We start from the raw sequence: 22147 nt of genomic DNA, 5'->3' as shown, positions 1-22147 counted from the left end.
TCAAATACTGATGCACCAGTTTCCATTACTGACACGATCAGCTAGATTTGTTCAAATGACCATCAGAGTGACCACTAAGAAAAAGCCAAGTTGTCCACACCACATTTCCAACTATGTGTCCAAAAGTTTAAGGTACTGAGTATGGCCAGCTCTCAAAGAAATCTACTGTTTCTGAAGAAACCCAGGGATTCAGAAAGCTGTCAAGATCAGAAATAGAATCATTATTTTTCCAATCAGCCTGTTAAATTTTGTCTGCATTTTACTAACTTTAGCCATGTACAGAACTCATTGAGGCTGGCTTTTTTTTTTTTTTTTGTTAGAGCTGTTTGTTATGTTTTGTTTTCCCTGACTTGGCTTGGTTTCTTTTTTGAACAATTATCTTTTACATGACAGTGAAAAAATGCCACAGCATTCCTTTCTCTAGCTACAAACCAAACAAGATAAGAGTGATTTCTCTGTTACTTTTCTCTGACTACATGAAAAAAACATGATCAAAAATTTCAAGTCCATAAATTTGACTGATAAACACGTAAAGACTGAGTCATAAGCTGCGTGACTGCAGAACGATGGATTGAGATTATGTCACGAATAATTTTTTTTGTGAAGTTTGAAAAAAAAAAAAACACATGGAGCAGGAGTCAGATACATCTTTCTCCCTAAAAAATGATGCTGAAACCAATAAAATTCCTCCCATGAATATGCAGAGCAGGGTTTGACTGTACTCCTTTTGTTCTGTATGAATTATCCATCACATTTCTATTGTATATTATTAAAGTGACTTGCTTTATCCTCCCAACCCCCACATCTGTGCTGCTGTAATTTATGTGAATTACGGTTAATGATCATTTGCATTATGCTTAATCAGCATATCAATAATATACTCTGCACCGAGTAAGTAGCTCTTCTTTCTTTCCCTTTTAATGAAACCTATAGAAATGGAGCTGGGGTTTGACTGATTGGCATCACAAAAAGGTTGCCTGGGCAGGTGCTGGGATGGTGGCACAGGACAGGGGCCTTGTGGCTGCTGCCAATCATGCTCAAGCATCAGCAAAACCTGCTATTATATTTTTTAGTTCTTGTGCCTTGCTATCTGGAGGGGCCAGTGCTTTGTGCTGACAGGGTTTTAATGAGCTTGACCAGATCAGTGTTCCCGGAGCCAAGGCTGTGGCTGTGTGGGATGGTTCAAGGGGAGATCACATTCTTCCAGGGTGATATTACTCACCAGAGTCTAAATCACTGCCATTACAGCGTGCTCATGTGGGACACACAAACCCCTGAATACCAATGAGCCACAAACCTTAACATGAATATTCAGGAATTTCTGGAAAGCTATTATTATATATGCCCAAGTCGAGACAACTTATAGAAATAAAGAAGAACCAATCAATTCGGGTCATTTTGCCAGAAATCAATCAATATCATGTATCAACAGGACAAAATTATTAACCTAGTAAGAGGTTTGTTAAACACTTCAGTTAAATTATTTTTAAAAACTCTGTAAGTCACCAGCTTTGGTGTCCTGACATTTATGTGAACACTGCTGCACGCTCGAGAGGACCTGGCACGACACCAATATTCTCATTTGTGAGTCACAGCCTCCGGTGCAGCTCTATCAGCTTTACCTTCTAAATCACTGCTCTGCTATTAGCAATCTTTCAATATGATGTGACATCTTTATTATAATGTTTTTCCACTGAAGTTTAAGTTCATATTTTAGCTCAGAGACAGACACAGCCATATTTACCAGGTTTAATTAATTGACTATAAATAAAGGGCTGTAAGAAGAAGGCGCCTCTCTCACAGGATGCTCAAGTTGTCACCATTTTACAGCAAAATGCCAATTGGGATAGGATAAACATTGTTATTTCTACACTTTACATTTATATTTCAATATGTAAGCTTAAAATTTCAAGGTATTTTGAAGACTCCACTCTAGAGGCTCAGTTCTCTTCCAAAAACAGTCACAGCATATGATCTACATTAATTTACTGCCATGCGATTTTTAACAAGGAATTTCATTAACTTGCAAGAACATCAGTGAAATTCCATGATTTACTTTGGCTTCCATATCCAAGGATATGGCAGTAAATAGGAACAGCATGTACAAACACACGCAAACAACAACTTGGGCTGGATTTACCTGACGAAAACTTGCAACAGCCAATAAAATTGACCTTGACAGATCCAGGGGCCCTTTTTGGTGGGGTAATGCAGCACATCTGTTTTCCTTATAGCCCCCATGATACCCTGCATCATTCCCTACCAACTGTTTGAGGCATCCAAGGCAGGAGAGACACAGCTGCAGGGAGCAGAGCAGCAGATCTGCACAGCTGCAAGGAGCTGAGCAAAGCAGGAGAGCAAAGCAGAGGAGCAGTGGGAGCTGGGAGAGAAAGGCTTCATAAAAAAAAAATGCAAGTGAAAAAAAGAAAACCACACGGATGAAATAGAAATTGCTGGAGAGTTCCCTCTTGGACATCCTGTTTAGAGATGTTTCTTGTTGGGAAAAGTCAGCAGAAAAAGCCACTAGGAGGAAACCTGAACCCTCTTCCCACTTCTTTCCCATGAGAATGGAGCAATTTTATCCAGAGACACGGAGAGAGATCCATGCATAAACTCAAAAAATGAACCAAACCTTCATCCTTAAATACTGCTAAACACCTGCTTGATGCCTAATATCAAGAAGGCACAACTTAAACATTAGCAAAGGAATCCCATGAGGCAGAGATGCAAAGGCACTCTTAACACTGATTCTGTAAAAGTGATAAAGGTGAATCAACAGCTTGCCCAAAGCAAAAACTTGATGGCTCAGCCTTCTCTGAGAACAAGGGTATGGGGGTTCTGGACATGGGGGTTCAACTGCCAAGTGGGGTTTTTTTTTGTGTTTGGGGGAAACAGAATGCAGGAATGCAAGAGTCATCCTGCATATCTGCATGATGTAACGCAGAAAGAAAAAGGTGGGATGTTCCTACACACATACACACATTCCACAGAGACATGGAGGTGGGGAGTGAGAGAGTGAACACATATCAGCATCACTAGACAGATATGCACCATTTAGTCATCAATATGATGTTATTCAAGAATTTTTTTTAAAGAGTCTTGCTGGGAAAAGCCATGTAGGTATGATGGAGTTAGCAAATTGGAAAGCACAGGTGCTTTAAGACTGCACTTCTAAATCTTCCAATAGAATACCACTAGATCTGGATACAAGGTAAATAAAACAACCACCAACCTCCTCCAGAACATTATGTAGACATTTCTGTAGTAATACTTTAACTCATGACTTGAACAGTTTAGCAACAATTCAGCACAGAAGTTACAAATAAGTACTTACATCAGCCACTCATGTCCACACAGCTTTCACCTCCCACCACTTCCATCTGAGCAAATTAGCAAGTAACACCATGAAGAAGAGCCACGATCTCTTTTAGAAATACACTTTATGACAGAGAAGGAGCAGTACCTAAAGAGAAATTTTTGCTATTGTTGTTCAGTGCACCTCTTGCTTTCATGTTTCTCCCCAAGGAATGGGCCCTTCCAAGGGTTTATCTGCAGTGGGATGGGTGCTCTAAAGAGAAGGCCCCACACCTGTGTAAGCCATATTTTGCAAGTTCAGAGCAGATTATTTCTGCATCTCCAAAGCCCCAGCCTTATTGCACAGTGTCCTCTGAAGAGGAAACAATGGTTAAATAGCACATTGGTCTGCAGCAGCACTTTGCATTTCACACTCCAGTGGACTCACCCCATGTGACGGGTAGGAGATCCAGCCCAGCTCCCCTTGAATTGTTTTTGAATCCAGCAGATTAACTGCAAAAGAAGACACAAGGAAGAGGAGTGAGTTCCCTTCGCCTCTGCCCAGTTAACCTCAGTTACCCACACCCAGAGCTGTGTTTATTTGTGAGCAGATGATTTGTTCAGGTGGCCAGGCGGTGAAGCTGTAAAAAAAAAAAAAAAAAAAAAAAAAGACAAATAAAAAGGATCATCTCCTTTAGCTTAAAACACAATGAACAGATGAACAGCAGACAGGGCAACTTCTGAAAACCAGAAAAGTGACAAAAAACAAACAAGGGATCATGGCTAAATTAATTGCAGCAGGGGGTGGGAACAGAGCTCTTCTATCAGCTGCACAAACCACAGCGTTTTCCCCTCGGATGCTTGAAATTTGGGTCACTGCATCTAACTGAAATGGCGAGATCTGAATATTTAAATCATTATTTGATTAAAGGCATCCATTTGGCATCTATAATCTTCTCAGAATACAGGAATAAATAATGAAAGCTGATTAAAGTCCTTCCCGCAGTTCTTTCTTGCTTCTGATCTAATTTGTTCTCAAATTGTCTTGCAGTAGTGTTTTCTAAATGTCATGTGTAACACATTAGATACAAGAGTAATTATTTACAATGTTACAAGTTCAGACAAACCTGCTTTTAAAGAGGGCCATCAATTGATAGCTAATCTTGCTGGTTTGTTTTTTTGGGGTTTTTTTTTGAGTCATGCAATAATTTTCAGTGTGAAAAGGAACATTTTATTTGTAAACATTTTCACAGGTATTTTCTAGTCAATCAAATCTCAGTGGATTTATACCTTATTTTAAGCACAACGGGTATTTAAAATAAATACGTACATCAAAATAAAAGGATATTCTCCTTTTGGCATTTATTTATTTCCTACAAGCACAAAAATAAATTATTTCCCTCATCTTGGCCATACAGCCTCCAAGTGCTTGATCACACACTTCCCTAAGTAACCACTTCTTTATCAACATGAAGTAGAATACATAAATACATACATCAAAATTAAAGGATATTCTTCTTTTGGCATTTATTTGTTTCCTACAAGCACAAATGTAATTTCTTTTCCTCATCTTGGCCATACAGCCTCCAAGTGCCTGATCACACAATTCCCTAAGTAACCACTTCTTTATCAACCTGAAGCAGAGGAAGTGAATTCATACAAAATACTGTACAAAAACAAATAGCCTCTATATAAATATCAACTAATGAAGTATTAATACTTCACAGCAACACTGTAATATTTATTATCTGCAATCTGAGCTTACTTTTGTTGGGTGTGTTCGCCACACCCCCTTTATATTTTTGTTTCCCCTCCAGTATGGAAATAATGATAACGAGAAATTAAATAAATCTCAGCATATGCTAGGACATTTTAACACCTGACAATGACAGATTTATTAGAGGTAGCCACTGTAGAAGCTTCATCTTCTATTTGTTAACCTGAAGGGTTGTCACTGCTGCCAGAACCAGATGGCATGAGCAAAGGTGTTCTGAGTAAACAGAAGAACAGGAAACAAAATATGAGGGACAGTGCCTATGAATCAGCTGAGTTAAGCTATTTGTATTATTTCATCATCCTCCTCTAACTGCTGTTTAATTTTGGACACCACTTTAAAAAAAAAAAAACAGCTCTGAAGGCATTATTTTTACTGTTAATTAAAATGTGCAGAAGGAGACACAGGTGTACAGTACTAAAATAAGATTGTGCCATAAAGAAACATAAATAAACATATTTTCTACATTTTTGTGCACACATATTTGTGTTCTGTATGGATATATGTGCACTGCTATACTGCCAGGACTGAGCTGCTCTGCCATCTATATGAGAAAAATGTTTCCCCCTGCAGTTATACTCCCCTTTAAAAGAAAACAATAGCATTGTTTTATCTACATCAATAAACAAAATATCTTTACTAATCTTACAGAAAGAACATAATCCAGTGCTACATATTTCTTAGCTCTGAATCAAGTCCTCAATCACATAGACAAAGAAAAATCAGTCAGTCCTTTATTGAGTGCATGGGGCCCTAGGCAGGCAACTCTGCAGCAAGGTTTGCATCCATAAAAAGGAAACACCAATAAAAATTCAAAAGGAAAAGTGCACTTCTCATTTTTTGTTAGCAGAAATTCCCACAGATTCTGGATCTCCCGGGATGAGACAGATCTGTTTGCCATGCACCTGCACTGCACGGTGCTGAAGGGAGTGTGACTCCTGAGGAAAATCCCTTGGCAAGAAGTGGCTGAGGCAAATCACCCAGGAGCAAACTTAAGTGATATATTTTATACAGAATAAATAATATATATAACATATTATTATATTAATTATATATTATTTATTCTTACAGGACAAGCTCCTTGAAAACATGACTGCAGTCACTCTGAAATTGATTAATTCAATCCAAACCCAGTTTCATCTACAAAACACATGCAGGCAATGGACCCACAGCTTGGTGGAAGTTCCCCCTCTCTCGATCTGCCCTGCAGGTCCAGCTTGCCCTCACAGGCATCACAGCAGCACATGGGTGGCAATGAAATGTTCACTGTCCCCCACAACAGGCAGGTGCCTCAGCCATGGGACAACCTGATATCATCAGGATCAAATCTATGAAGTTAAGAATAATTTTTCAGTTCTCTCCTTCATTCCACTTTCCTCATCTCCTTCAGACTGGAACCATTACTTTTCCATGCTCAAACATTTTAGAAGTCATTACAAGGGAGGTTTTCACACTGGTTACAGGAGACTTCTGGTTCAGATGGGTATTGTGCTGTTCTTTAATAGTATCAAAAATGCAAAAAACATATTTCCTTTCAAGTGGTAACCTGAAAAAAACACCTTCTTCCTGATAAAAGCTTCTAGTGACTTCTAAAAGCTTCTGTGACTTCCAGAGTTGCACATCTCAATAGAGGGGAAACAATAATGCAGAATTTAGAAGATGAAATCCTGGTCTTTAGACAAAACTGACTGGGAGAAGCAATGGTAAATTTCATCATTGTATGTCCTAAAACTCTATATTAATCTGGAAACTGCAGAAGAAAATGGCATTTCCATGCACAAAGACATAAGAAATATATAAAGAACGGGTTAGAAATTCATTGTCTGATTTATTCTTCTTCATGGATTTGGATGGTAAGGTAAAAAGTAAAAATGGAAAACTTCATGCAAGCACTCAATTCCTACATTAACTCATCACAACTTCTTTTAATCCTGATAGATCCTTTAGTGTAACAACACACAACACTTGGTCAGGTGCATTTTGTGAACCAATTAATGAAGTGTTTCATGAAGATGTACTCAGCTAGATCCTCACTGGCAGGCTAGATCACACTTCAGTGTGATCCTCATTTGTTTTCCCATATACTATTAAAGTTACATGGAAGCCAATACTTAAATAGCCTACAAATGCCTACAGCCATATATTTACTAGATGAAAGAAGTTTATGAGTTTCTCACACAACTCATGTGCTCTCCTTGTACCAACTCCTCCTGCAAAACTGTGTGACCATCACTCAGCTGGTTTCTACAAAAATCCCTGAGGCTGACCAGCCAGTTACCAGGGGTAACTCTTAAAAAAAAGCTGAACAGTTTCTTTGCTAGTGATAATTCTTTCCAACAGAATGCCTTGGAAAAGATTCCTGGTTGTGCTGAGGAGACACAGAGGAGCTCTCATAAAGCAACTTTAAGTAAATAAATAAAGTGCTGTCTAACTAGCTTGGTGTCCTGCATGTAATTACCTTGATTTAAAGCTAGTGGTAATTCCAAGGGAGAATTTACTGGTATTAAGATTAGCAGCCATGACTTCTGACTCCAACAATCTCACAGTGATTTGGTCCTCCTGTACAACAGCCCTGCTCTCCACACTACAATGCAGTATTTCTGCTGATACAGCACACCCCTAAAATGCCAATTAAGAATATTTTCTCCTTCTAGAGAGTCTTTCCTGATTCTCTTGCCCTTCCCGATGCACAGGCACAGGAGAAAGCATGATCAGCTCCCTCCATGTGGATTTCCAGGGGGTAAATCCAATCTCTCCCCAGAACTGGAGATGGGATGTGGATGTGAAACACAAAGCTCTCTCACCCTCCTCTCACAGCATCAGCAGCAGATGAATGGAGGCTTGGGTGGAATATGACACTTGTACTACCAGAAACTGCTTCCAGATTTGGGAGTGATGCTCCAGGGCTCACTAACAGCATGTTTCATCAGGAGGGATGTCAGGGAAAGGAAAGAACCCTAAAACTAAACTGATTCCTGAACACAGTCTGAAAGCTGCAGCATTTCCAGAAACACATGGGGTAATAACTGCCACAATGAGCTGAATATGGTAGAAATACCTCCCACAAGAATAAAAATAAACAAACAAATCTTGTGCCAGGTAGAATCACTCTGATATTCCCCCCACTGCTGAAGAAATGAGGAAAGCCTGCTAGGGGGACACTATCCTGCAACTTGCAAAATTTAGAGAGCCACCCACAAACTTCACCAGTGGAAAGCATTTCCAAATTTTCTTCTTTGCATACAAAATGCCGAGCAATAGCCAATGTCAAAAGATACTTAAATCTTTTTTCTTCAGCTAATTAACATTTTCTATTAATATTTTAAAAATGCATAAAAAACCCTCACACCACTATGTTGTCTTCTCTTGTCTGGCAAAAAACTTGGAGTTTTTACCCTAGCTGGTTATTAAAAAAAAATGCCAACAAATGGGAAAAATTAAATTTGCTATGCAACAACAACAACAAAAACAAAACTAAAAAATGATGACTGACTAATTGAAATTTGCCATATAATCCCAAGCAGCAAAGAAAATACTCTGTGGCAGAAAGTCAGCCAGAACTTGGTTTTGGGGTGGGACAGAGCGGAGTCAGCACAAAGCCTGATGTACATTTTTGGAATGGTGAACCCTTCCCAGCAAAGGGGGCTTGCACCTGTATTTTCATCCATCTGTGAACACAGATCTGAGCCTTCCCAACTCTCCATTGCCCCAGCACTGCCAGCACATCACTTTTGTGATTATTCTGGGGCTAGAACAAACATTTACAGATAGGCAGGCAGAACTCAGGCCAAAGTTGCACCTTGATGCAATTTTAATTTCCAACTAGGATCAGCTATCACACTGATGTTGCCAAAACCATGCTGAAACCAGCTAAGGCAGACCAAGAAACCTTTGGGAAGGGATAGCAAATAAAAAAGGGTGCCCAGCAGTGAAGTCTGGTTTTAAGTAGCCTGATTTGCTGCTTGCTTAATAATAAAAGTCAAGCCTCCTGTGATTTTATGGTCCTGCATTTCCCCTCAAATATTTTAGTGAAGATGTTAGCACTGCTCAGAAGAAAATAAAATAAAAAACAGCCAGTAGAACTCTTCAGGACTTAGCCAACACACATGCCAACAGTTTGGCCCATTTACTTAAAAAACTCTTTCCTAAAGCTGAGATTTCTGCTGAGCCCAAAGCCAGGCTGCAGCCCTGAGAGAGGCACAGCCCTGTGGGGTCTGCACTTCCAACCCTCCTTGCCTGAGCTGTGACACTGCACAACACAAATGTGATTTTGTGCAGAACATTCCAAATTTGGCAACTGTCATGTTCAATCTGTGGTCAAACTGCTGACTGAAGGACTCCACCAGGGTGAGGGCAAGGGATGAACAAGCAAACCGAAACCAAACTGAATTTAAAAAGAGTTGCTGCAATACTGAACACAGGAATATTCAGAGAATACCGGAAAGCCCAAGCCTCCATTATTTTCACTTAAGTGCTCATTAAAAACTTTCCAAAATTGCAAGATTTGGTCAAAAATATCAGATGAAAAGACAAAAAAATTAGCAAATTATGTCAAATTACCCTAGAGATTATTGCTTCTGGAGAAGATAAAAGCTTCCACCATCAATTCGGATGATTTGGCAAATTCTAATTTCATGGCAACTTCCTGCAGTTTTTGAATAGAATTTAATTTTCCTCCTCCCAGGTTTTACTTTTCTTACCAAACACACTCCCCAAGAGCATCTGAGGCCAGATTTAGATACCTACAGCTGAAAAAGAAGAAGCAGCCAAAGCAGGAACCCCTCACTGCAGGTTTCTCTCAAAAGGCTGCCATGAAGGAGGGAATGCAGGGCAGCAATCAGCAATGCAGGAATGCCTACAAATAAAAAACATCACCTGCACTCCATGCTAAGTGGAAGCTCTCCAGTGGTCTTCCCCATTTTGCTAAGTATGGAGCCTGCCTGTGGAAAAGGGACAACCATCCACCCATTCTCAGTGATGAACACAGGCAAAACAGGTTTTTATTTCTTTTTTTATTACTTTGAAACATGAGCGTTCTCTTGATATTGTTAAAGTGGCACAAAGCTCAATTTCCAAGTATGCAAAAACATATGACTGGTGGTGGGCTGGAATGCACTGTTTATCAAAGGGGCCTAATAAGGTTTCAGTTTTATTAGGCTATTTCCTGTAAGTTGATATGTGCCAGTTCTTTTCATTAAGACAAGGATATAAAAATTAAAAATGGATTAACCTAATGGGTTCCAAATTACTGTCGCCTTGGCTTCTTTGCATTGTTTTTAAACAGTTCCAATTGGTCCTGTTCCAGTGCCTCCTACAAAAAGCAAGAGGCAGAAAGCTTCAGGATACCTGAATTAGAGTTTAGCTGAACTGACATTCAGATACAAATCCCACAGATCTCATTCCATTCCAACCACTCTGGCATTAAATCTGATACCACTGAGGCACCATGTTAAATATGCAAATGCAAAATGGGGGCTACTGTGTTGAAAGGGAGTTTAAATTCCCTTTAAAACCCAAGTCATTTTCCTCCTCTCAGAGGAAAGAAAAAAATCCAGAAAGTATGGATGAGATTGAGTTACCTAAACCCTGCCAATCCCTGCCTTTTATCAGCCCAGAATAGAAGTCGGTCTCTTGTAGGATGTGTCATATTTGTCAGTCCCACTGGGTGCCCAAACCCTGAGGCACATAAAATGGCACCACATGTTATGTCTAGCCAAAACTCAAGAGCAAACATTACTCAAAGCATTTCAGTAAGTCCTAAAGCACTTCTCAGAAAGGTTTAACCACACTGCACATCTAACTCTTTTTACTTCTACATTCCCTTGGAAACAAAAAGTAATTTCCAGTATTCACTGGTTTTACAGAACTGAGCTCTCCGAAGGTCTGGTAGATTTGGAGCGTGACAAAGATCCCTCTTGGGAAGACTTTTAGCAGCTTAAAGGGGAAAATAAATGTTGAGTCAGTGTCCAAGTTCACTTAAGGTAAGCTGAGAGGTCCAAACCTACTATGACACGCTCAGTTTCTAGAATTCTAGACACCAGAAAGTGTCACAGAAAAGACTCTTGGGCACACACAACACCAAGGTTCCCACAGATTTTACTGCAGTTCAAACATATTCAAGGTGCAGAAATCAACAAAATCCACAGCAAGTGATCAATACCCCACTGGAGGACAGAAATTTTTGAGACAGGGACCAGAGCACAAGTCCAGGAAATGGCTATTCATTTGTTTAAAAGGCTGTGATATCCCCCTGGTGAATCAACTGGCAGCATGCCACAACTCAGAAAAAAATTTGGCTTTTAAGGAACTCCTCGCATGGGGCACAGAAAAACAAAATAAATAGAGTTGGGTTGGGCTCGGTTGAGTTTTGTTTTTCTAAGTTTAAAGCACAGAAGTCAAGAATTATAAAACAATTCCGAGAATCCTGAAGCACTACATTTGGAAAGGCACATACTCAAGTGTGCCCTGATAACTTTGTCAAGCTTTTTTTCTCTACCTCCGTGAATAAAGATCCCCAGCTTGCATGGAATGCTTGGGCCCTTCCATGGCTGCCCCAAAGACAAAATAAACCCACAGAGCAAATGACTCAACACCACGGTGCAAATTGCAGGAGTAAAATGCCAATAGCATAAGAAATCTCCTCAAGTGTCATGCTGAGAAAATCAAGATGCTGAACCCATTTTTATTTTCCAATACAGTGATGTCACCAACATGATATTTTCATTGTTTGCCAGGTTAACAGAATTTATGGAGGTAATTAATGCAAAACATGTGTGCTGAGCTATCCGTATGAAAAATGGAATTGCCCCAACTTCATTTGCTGCCTTTGCAACCAAAACCCCACTAACATCTTTTTTCACTATTTCCATATGTGAGAAACACAAATATTTATAACAAAGGTAAATGACTGCTCTATTCCCATCTACCCACAAGACACTTTCAGACCCCTGTCTTCTGCTTATTCTTCTGCTTCCACCACCTTACCACAAAGGGATCAAGTTTCCATTTTATTCCATAAACTAAGCATGTTCCTCACGCTTCTTCTCCAGTGTTTCTGTCCTTGGTTTGCATGGAAAACCTCTGTTTTAATTCCTTGAACACCCTATGTCTAGCTCTAGCCCATCTTTCAGGAAAAGCAATGCCATTAAACATTTCATTCTTCTCTTTTGCCTTTTTCTTCTGGGCATCTACAGGGTCAAAGCATCCCTCCCCTTTGGTAAACAGCTTTTAGTAAAAAGAGGACTGGGCACTCATCCTTCAAAATCAGAAATATAAAAAGAAAAAAAAGATCTTTGCCTTCTACTCTTTCTGGCTGAATGTTGATTTCTGGAAGGGAAGGAACAAAAAAAAATGGCACAGGCATGAGAGGAAGGGTGGGCAGGTGAGCTGAGAATAAAGAACCAGATGAGTTTTCCCTGCAGCTGGGTTTTCTTTGGAGAGTTTGGGTGAGCACAGAACATTCTCCACAGCTGGAACCACGTACTCCAGGAACGCTGAGCACTCAGGCATTGCCAGGACATTTGTTCTCTGGGGTAAATCATGGAAGAAAAGTTTTTTGTAGGGTAAGGCCCTCACCATCTCAGAACCTGTCTCAGGATAAAATCCTCAAGTCAGTTTTCTCCATGAACATTAAGGCTGGGCAGACATAACTCCCCCTGCTTTTATTTTTTTTTTCTTTTTTAAAGAAAGCACTGTCAGAGCAAGATTAAATAGAATGGTGAAAAATGCCTCTACCCTTCCTTAACTGCAGCCTCTGTTGAAATTCACCACTGGTAAATCAGAGTCACGAAGCTCACTAATGTAAACAAAGCTCAGACTTTCAGGGAGGCAAGGAATTTCTTAATTTGTGCTTTGCTCACTCTTTGGATCCCTTTCAGGGCTGAATTCTGGGTCCCTAACTTTGTCAGTAATCATGGGAAGTTTGGATTTTTTTTTCATATTCAGATCCGATTTTCTTCACCTCTGCCTACTTTTTCTCTTCCTTTAATCTTTCTTTTCCCCCCCTAAAATGGAACTCTCAAAAAGCCTTGCCTCTTAAAAAAAAAAAATAAATCAAGAACAAACCCCCTCTAGCTACCTTGTAACTCCTCACCAACTAAATTAAGCAATCCCACATCACTTGTTATTATTTGTTACTGTACAAAGTTTGTGGGATAGCCCATCATGGACCAAAAGATATTTTTGTGATTTAATTGTAAATTATTTAAAGAGTAACTTGTCACTCTAGATTTTCTACAAACCCCTCCCTTCCTAGGCACCAATTAAAAAGTTTTAGATTTTAATTGCTGCCCTCTTATGTGAGGCAGCTATACTTTAGCAGGTTTGATTATTGTTTAAAAAAATGCCATGCAAATCTTTCTATCTAAATATAGATATAAAAACATTATGAGAAACCAGCTGGAAATAAAAAAAAAAGCCCCATTCCCAACCATATTACACTAAACTGCCCTGACTGAACCTTAACATTCAACCTATTGTTCTCTTAATTGCTAGCAAGTTTCAACCACTGTTCGCTTGCTCTGCTATTCTTCTTTCATCAATATTTTTCCAGTAGATTAATGGGATTTTCCTCCATATTTTGCCTGAAACAGCAGGACACGGTAGTTAAATGAACAAAAAAAAAAAAGAAAAAGGAGAGTGGTACCAATGTTTCTGCTTACAATGTGTCTGATTTAATAACATCTCTGCAAATTTAAGGCTTTACGTGCTGGTTCCCCCTCACTCTCGCAGACTGGAACTTTTCTGTCACCATCCCAAGGTTTCTTTCAGGCAGGATTATCTTTATTTCTACATCTTTATTTCTTTCATTCATTCACTGCAGAAATTTGAAAGGAACTTTCAGTTTAAGGGACTGAATTTTAATCTTGCATGTGTTTCACGCTGCAAAATGAGAACTTGCACTTGGGTTTAGCAAGCGCCTAGGAAACTAAAAGACACAAGATTTCTGCTGGGGAATACAATCCTGAGCCCACAAATTGCTACCACACTCTGTTTCCAAAATTACACTCCTGGGAGCTCATATCTAATCTTCTGAATTAACCTATTTTTGTTTAAAACTTTTAGTTCTTGTTTAGAACAAGTTTAAATATTTCTTTTTAAAAAAAAAAAAAAGCTACTGCTCTAAAGTGTTTACAGAAATAAAGGCTACCCCACTGTGGTGAATTTTTAGGAAAAACAATCATTTTACAGTAGCCAGATGTTTTTGTAAACTACAAAGTCTTCTATTTCACTCTATCATTTCTTATGACAAGTCTTTTTCTCCTCACTGAAAATATATTTCAGCAATGCTTCAACAAATCTAACAATGCAAAAGAAAGAAGGAAATGTTCCATTCCAGAAAAAGCACTCTTTGGATGCTGGAATTATGCTTTAGAAAGGCAGGGGATTAGGGAAAACCCTCTGCCCCACCTCTGGAGATTTATCTAACAACTTTGGAAACATCCAGTTTTGCACCTAAAGGTATCAAAATTACCTTCTGGGTTTCAATACCAGCTCCACTGAGCAGAGCTTTGAACTTTACCATAAGTACAGGCATGATTATTGCAGCAGTTACTTATTTATTTTTATTTTCTTTCCCAGAAAAATCAAAGAGCAGCTACAAAGCTACAGGAGTTACAGGTATCTTATGGCACTAACTCGGGCTCTGTATAAAACTCCACAAACAGGACTGTGGTATTTGGTAACAGCTCTGTAGTGACCCTCACTGGTGATAAAATCCAGAGCTCTGAAAACGAGAAAATGAACACCTGCATCTGTATTTCTAAACTTTCATCAAGTGGGGATTACAAGAACAAGAGCAATTATAGGCATTTTCCTGGAGGAAAACTCCCAAGTTCTCCAACAGAATCAAAAAGTAAGTATAGTAATAGCAATTTACCTAACCTCAGCAGAGAATAATTTTTTTAAAAAAATTAAAACTAATTTGTACATCCTCCCAGCTGGGAATGAAAAATGTAAGTTCAGTTAGAACACACTCCTGATTTGCAAAGCTTTTGTGTAAACAACTGTTAAACTTGGTGTGCCTATTATCTGTTTGATGCCTGCCCATCTGCTGGTGCCTTTTTGCTGAAGCTGAGGCTACAGAAGAGTTCTGACCCATTTCTCTGCCCTGAGCGCTTTGCTGGGCAGCAAGTATGTTGTGTCCAAATTAACCGCAATAAGAATTAATTGCTGTGTCCAATTTGCACATCTCTGTGTTTCAAACACCTGCTTTAAGTTTGCTATAGCAAATGGAGAATTTTTTTTTTCATTTTAATACATTATGCTTAAATAGCAGTAAGTCAAGAAAAAAGCCCAGTGACAAAAAATTAAGAAAATTAGTTATTCCACATGTTACAGTCTACTACCAAAAATGTAGTCAGAAAATTATGCATTTACCCAACTTCTCCTAGCTTTAAAACCATCATACCCTTGTGTGAATTTTAAAACATGCTTATTATTTGTCTAATGATACAGTTTAGGATTAAGCACAGAAGCTTTGAATACGACACAGCTGTATGAAAAACAGTCCTCTAGCCCTCATGACTCTGAGATTACTGAAACTAAATTTTAAAAGATATGACATTGAGACTTCTAAACCTGCTTTTAACTTCTTCTGCAGATAAACAGTCAATTGCAAGGCAGGGACAGCAGCAGGAATAGTGCCACGAGAAACGAAGACTTACCCTGACCTAATGATACATGACATAGAGCAAAGTAAGATTTGGAAAAAGCATTTCCCCCTTCTAATTCTATTGAAAAGTGCCCAGTATTGTCAGCCTTTCCCAAAATCACATGCAAGACTTGGGCAAGGATTTTGTTCCATGTGAAAGCAGCACATTTTTCAAAACCACACCAAGAGCTGTCACTACTACAAAGGCACAGTAAATTGTCTTTAGCAATTTTAAGTGTTAACAGAGACCAGCTCAGATAAAAATGGTGCATTTAATTGTGTGGTTCTGCAAAGTTCTGAGATTGCAATCAATGCTCAAAAGATGAAGCTGCAGCTCCAAATCCAGACTGAAAAGTGAGGCTGATTGGAACCTTCTTACTGTAAACCCAAAACAGGCACTGTTTGAAGCCAAGTACTGTAAGCAGATTTCCCGTATTGATCTTTTGGTAGCTGTGCTCACAAGAAATTAATTTTATGCTAGATTGAGAGGTTACAAGAAGTTTCCTGTCTGCACAGTCAAAATATTATTGAAGCAATTCAGGTTGTCAGTAAAAGCTTAAACAAATTTGCTGATAATCCTGTTAATGACCTAGGTCAAGTGTTAACTGTTGTGGGTTATAAAACAGTGAAATTAAGGTGGCTGGTACCCTCAGGCAGGCAATATAGTTACAGAAGAGACCGAGGAGAAATTATTAAATTAAATGACAGAACACACTCGATTTCTTGATACCACAGGAATTATTCAGAAAGAGAAATGCATCCTTCTAAGAAAAAAGAAACACAATCCTCAGCAAGCAGAGAATACCCAGCAGAGTGGAACAGGAGAACCTGTGGTTTCTGTGCACCTACGGGGCTCAGTCTGCAAACTCCAAACTGGAAAAGTTGGATGTTAAATCTTCCTGACATCGTCCTGCCCAGCAGAAAACAGCACACACCTTTTACCAGCAAACACAGATAAATCTGAGCTTCAGAGAACCTCCTTGAGCTCCTGTGATTGAGTAGGGAAAATTTCTCACGAGCACGGCAGAGAGTTTGAAAACAAACTCGGGGAAAGTTTTACTTTTTATCCAGAAAAAATCCTGAATAAAATTTCTCTGGGATGAAGCAAATTAAGAAAATCTCAAGCTGCCCAAGAAAAAGACAAAAAAGGAAAGCACTGAGCACCACAAAGTGCAGTAAGACAGCAGTTTGTCTTCAGCCCTTCCTTCATCCTTTACTCCTTTCATCCCATCCACTGCCACTGTAGTATTACCACCTACAGTCGTAAGTTTTCATATTAATTGCAAATGTTAAGTGAAGTTGGATTTAAAAAAAAAAATATTATTTCAAGTCAAATAAATTCAGGAGCCATTTCTCTGCCCACACTCTTGTTACGTGCTCACTACAACATTTACATCCCCTAGAAGTTAGACTAAGGTACACAAACACACCAAAAATTAGTTCCATCCACTGTTAAAACAATTTATGGGGAGAATTTCAACAGTAGCTTTAATATAAAATGTAAGGAAAAAGGGAGACATTTTTATCTATGTGCCTACATTAACAAATGCTGTCCAAAATATATCTTTTTTTATTCTCAGTGGTGGAAAAAGGAAACTTTTCTAAATACTCCAGAGAAATATAGAAATATCTATCTCTAGTTTTGGGAGGAAATTTATGGGAACAACACCAGAAATGTAAATGAAGTGGATAGAAAAAGATTATTTAATAGAGAAAAACATCATCTTCTGACATGACTTAAAGCTGCACGCTAACACTTGTTCATCAAATTAGTGGATCGGCAAATTATAAGAATTAAGATTTCTAAACTCACACAATCAATCCATATAATGTAAATAAATAAAAGGATTACTGAACTTTCCTAAATGGGGTTTGAAACAAAAACTAAAAAGCCCTTAAAAGTTGATCTCTTTTTTTTAAAGAAAACTGACAGTATTTCTTTTTTAAAAGCATAGCCAAACATATACTTTATGGGGTTACTCTCCTGTAACTGCATTTTTACTGTTGTTTTCACTACCAATTTTGCAAATATTGCTCATCTTGTACGAGCTCTTGAAGCTGGGAAGAGAGAAGGGAGGCAGCATTTGCTGAAAGCTGACTTGGACAAGTGTACTTAACATGCATTCCGTATGACACCCATATTTTCCCTCCTTTCTCCATTCTCAGCGCCAGTGGCTCGAAACAAAGACACAAAAAGTGGGGTTTTTATGCACACTGGAACGCTCCAATATCTTTCTGGCATAGCCACTCTCAGTTTGCAGAATGTGCCTCCACTGCCATGGAGGCAGAGCTGCTCCACTGACTGACAGAAGCACAACCCTTCCCTAAGAGGAATGGTTATCAGACAACAGTAACCCCTACCCACACTCTGGCTTTCATTCCTGAAAATTATTTTTGAGAAATGACAATATTTACAAAATAGTTTCTCTCTGGAGGTTTAGAAGTGACTGTTGAAAGCACACTCATGAAAAAAAAAAATTATAAAGCACTGCATACAAAACAAATTTGCATAAAACACACAAACAGATGACATACTGCTCCTCTTGTATAATGGTACTATAATTATCTGCCAGCAATGAAATCAACTGATTAAAGATTACCCAGGACTTGTCAAGTTTGCATCTTTCCTTAGTTATTTGTTACTATATTTCTTTTTCCTTCCAGAAATCATGGAAAGTTGTTATCTCACTGCCTTATCACACAAGCACCCAGAATATCAGTTAGTAAACCAGCATTATTTATAAGGGAGAAATAAATAACTGCTCTGACAGGTTTCAGAGCTTCTCTACACAACATCCAACTCGAGCACAGGTGTGAGTTTTACATGGTTGTTAGGTGCTAAAAGTTCTTCACAACCTTTGCCCTCTAGATTTTATCCCGAAAGATAATTGCACTGGACAACCTGGTCATGCCGAGCGCCTTCACTGCAAGCAAGCAAAAGCTCCATTTCATTTTTTTTTTTTCCTTAATAGGGAAAGGACAGGGTCTTTTAGGGTTTTTTTCAAGTATTTCAATCAGTTTCACAGTGTCTGGTTGCCACTATTTATTTTTTTCCCTGAAACTAGCATGGGTTTTCAGCAAATGTCATCTTAGGAATTAACACACCAAAAGAAAATAAACTACTCACTCTTTTTTTTTTTTTCCGGAAAATCACAAACAGTCGCATACACACACAAACACAACTTTAACGCGTTGATACACATCCGATACAGACAACGCGATCTGACGCAAACCCGCTAGGGAACCAGGAGGAGGTTTTACAGGGCAACAACCTTCTTTCGCGGATTAATTAAAAGTTTTGAAAGGCACGACGGCTAGCGCAACCGCCAGCCCTGCAAACGAGCAAGGGCTCGGAGTTATCACCGGGCTGAGAGCGATCGGGGGCTGGGGCAGAGGCGGCTCCCCCCGGGCACCTGCCGGGGCTGCGGGTCCCGGGCCCCTTCCCCGCCCTCCGGCTGCCCGTCACTGCCGGGGTGGCACGGGCTGCGCTGCCCTCGCCAGCTCCGCTCGGGGGAGCGTAGGGCGGCTGCCCGCGCATCCATCCATCCATCCATCCATCCATCCATCCATCCATCCATCCATCCATCCATCCATCCATCCATCCATCCATCCATCCATCCCTGCCTCCCTCCCTCGCACGGCCGCGCTGTGACAGGGGCTCCTCCCGGGGCGAGGAGCCGCTGCCGCACGGGACCACCTTAAAGGGGAGCAGCGGGACGGGGGAGGAATAACGGGGGTGAAAAAAAAAACAAAAAAACAAAACAAAACAAAAATTTTAAAAAGGAGAAAAAATCAATAGAGAAAGGGGGGACAGCGGAAAAAGAACGAGGAAGAAACGGGTCACCCGGCCGTGCCGCGACTCACCTTCGTTGCCGGGGCGGGCGCTCAGACGGCCGGCAGCGCCGAGCGCGGCGCGGAGCAGCAGCAGCAGCAGCAGCGGGAGGAGCAGCAGCAGCGGCGGCGGCGGTGGCGGCAGGCGGCGGCGGCGGTCCATGTCGGCGGGGCAGAGCGCAGGCAGAGCCGCATGTCTCCGCGCCGCATGCCACCGCTCCGCGCCCGCTCCGCGCCGCCGCCACCGGCCCCGGCGCCGGGACCATGCCCCGCGCCCGCCTCCGCGCTGCGCCCGGGAGGGGCCGCCCCCGCCCGGCCCCGCCGCCGCCGCCGCGCAGCCCCCGCCCCGCTCCGCGCCCCGCCCCGCGCCCCGCCCCGCCTGCCCACAGCGGAGCCTGCCCACAGCCCGCGGAGGTGCCCCGCTAGCCCCGGGAGATAACCCCGGGCCTGCCCTCAGCCCCGGGAGATAACCTCGAGCCCGCCCTCAGCTTGCGGAGATGCCCCAGAGTCCGCCACAAGTCCCGGGAGATAACCCCGAGCCTGCCCTCACGCCCGCGAGGTGCCGCCCGGCCCAGCCCCGTGAGGTGCCCCCGAGCCAGGCCCGGCCCCGCGAGGTTGCCCCCTCACCCGGAGCCGGGCTCGGCAGTAGGGCTGGGTGACCCGAGTCACGTAACTCGGGAGCCTCGGGTGGGTTGCAGCCAGCTACGAGCCGATCGTGTCCAATTACCTGGCTCTCCCCGGAGGAATGCAGCGGCAAAGCAGCGGTAAAAGCTCGGGAGTTTCAGGCTGCAGCCGTGCAGGAGCGAACGCCAGTTCCATCGTTCGTGCCTTGGCTGCCCGCTGTGACAGCCCGCACCACGCGGGGCTACAAGTCCGGCCCCAAGAGCGGGCTGGCTCTGCCATCACTAAAGCAAAGTGGAGCAGGGGCCTCCAGCCGAGAGCTGCTCTCTGTAGGAGTGTGTAGCTCTACTCTAGAAGTTGCCGCGTGAAATGAGAGGTTTTTCTTCATATTTGCACCTTTCCTTCTGCCCTTGCAGCCCGTCAGAGGCCCCAGAGTACCTGTCAGAGCACAGAGCAGAGAAACAGAGCTGCTATTCTGCTGCTCTCAGGGGGAATCACTGCAGAGCAGCGCTTCCCAAGCTTCCCCTTCTGCAGATCATTTTTTTAGAATATGGACAACTTTCTTCCCAAGTGACTCGTCTCAGGTCTCCAGAGCCACCCAGCATGGTTCTGTGGAAAATGGGAAAATATCTGAATAATACTGAGGTCAAATAAATATTTCACTCCAAACCAAAGCTATGCATCCTCCTAGTACAGAGGCTGGCTCTGAATGCATGTGGCTGTCTGCACACGCAGCAAGGAACAGGATGGGAGGAGAGGAGCCTCTGGCAGCAGATGTGGAACTACATCTCAGAATCAACATCAAAAATCTTTGACAGCACAGAAACCGATCCCCAGTGTTTCACAAACTAGTGTGGCAAACATCTGAACAGCCTCCTTCATTTTCCTGGTGTCCTCAGGGTCACCAGTGCCAGCAGGACAGCTGGGAACTGCTACCACCTGAGCTCGAGGTTCATCAAACACAGAATCACCAACTTGCTTCAGCAGTGATGCAGCTTCCCTGCAGCAGAAGAGGAGGTGCTGGACGGGTTGCAAGCCAGGACCTGTGGCAAGGTCTCTCCTGCACAGTATTGGCCCCCCCCAAACATCTGGTTTAACTGTGCACTGCACTGAAGGGGTTGGAAACCAAAGCAAAGCAGAGACAAGGCTGTGAGAAGTCATCTCAGACAGGTTCCTGGTTCAGGAGAGCACAGGGGAGGACATGGGCACTGAAAATTAACATGATATTAATCTCCTTTCCTGTTTCCAGGCTTGATTACTCAATCAACCAAATTAAACAATCATCAAATTTAATACTGTTTGTTTCATGTCTCCAGCTCTTCCTTTCACTCATATTTACCATCTACCCAGTTTCCTCTGTGGTCAGACTTCCAAAAGATGGAAAAAATGCCCAGAGCTCTTGAGCAGGAAACTTGCAGGGGTAGAGGGAGGAGCAGGGTGCTCTGGTCATGTAGTTAACTATGTATGGCCCAGAGAAAAACATCTCCTGTCCTCCTTCATCCTTCTCAAGTCTCATTTCACCACACCTTTCCATTCATTGGACAAGGATGCTTTTCCACAGCAAAAAGGTCAGAAATTCACATTCCTCAAAATATAACTTTCCCTTGTAATAAAAACTATTTTGCTTTAGTTGGAAGGGGGTTTTTCCCAAACATTTTCCTCAACTTTTTTATAATATACAACTTTTTTTTCTTCATTGAGTTCTCTCATACAACAGAGGTACATCCTTAAAACCCTACTAAGTTCTCAGGACTACTAGTTCTGAAGCTGCATCTTTCATTCATGATTTCAGCTCTTTTTTTTTTTTTTTTAAGGTATGAGAAAAAGGTGAAAGAAAAAGGGTAAAAAAGGAACAAATATGGGGGGTGGGGAGTGAGGAGGAACAAAAATGGCAATCAATCCAAAACCCAAAAAACTTCTGTTTTCAGTTAGTGGAAAAAAAAAATTCCAAAGAAGGGATTTTATGAGGTTACTCA

General features: G+C 41.4%; 1 protein-coding gene across 1 annotated transcript in view; it reads right to left on the bottom strand.

The window, feature by feature from the left end:
* Positions 1-19797, bottom strand: part of EPHA3 (EPH receptor A3) — a 174426-nt gene extending 154629 nt beyond the window's left edge. Inside the window, exons 1-2 of the mRNA XM_058800095.1 lie at positions 19584-19797; positions 3743-3807 (exon numbers count right to left, since the gene is read on the bottom strand). Of these exons, the coding sequence (XP_058656078.1) occupies positions 3743-3807; positions 19584-19713 (195 nt within the window). The 5' untranslated portion in view covers positions 19714-19797. The remainder of the gene's footprint in view (positions 1-3742; positions 3808-19583) is intronic.
* Between the last annotated feature and the right edge of the window lie 2350 nt (positions 19798-22147).

The sequence above is a fragment of the Ammospiza caudacuta genome, chromosome 2, assembly GCF_027887145.1.
Source record: "Ammospiza caudacuta isolate bAmmCau1 chromosome 2, bAmmCau1.pri, whole genome shotgun sequence".
NCBI lineage: Eukaryota > Metazoa > Chordata > Aves > Passeriformes > Passerellidae > Ammospiza > Ammospiza caudacuta.
The sequence above is the reverse complement of the archived record's forward strand: the minus strand, read 5'-3'. Positions and strand labels throughout refer to the sequence as shown.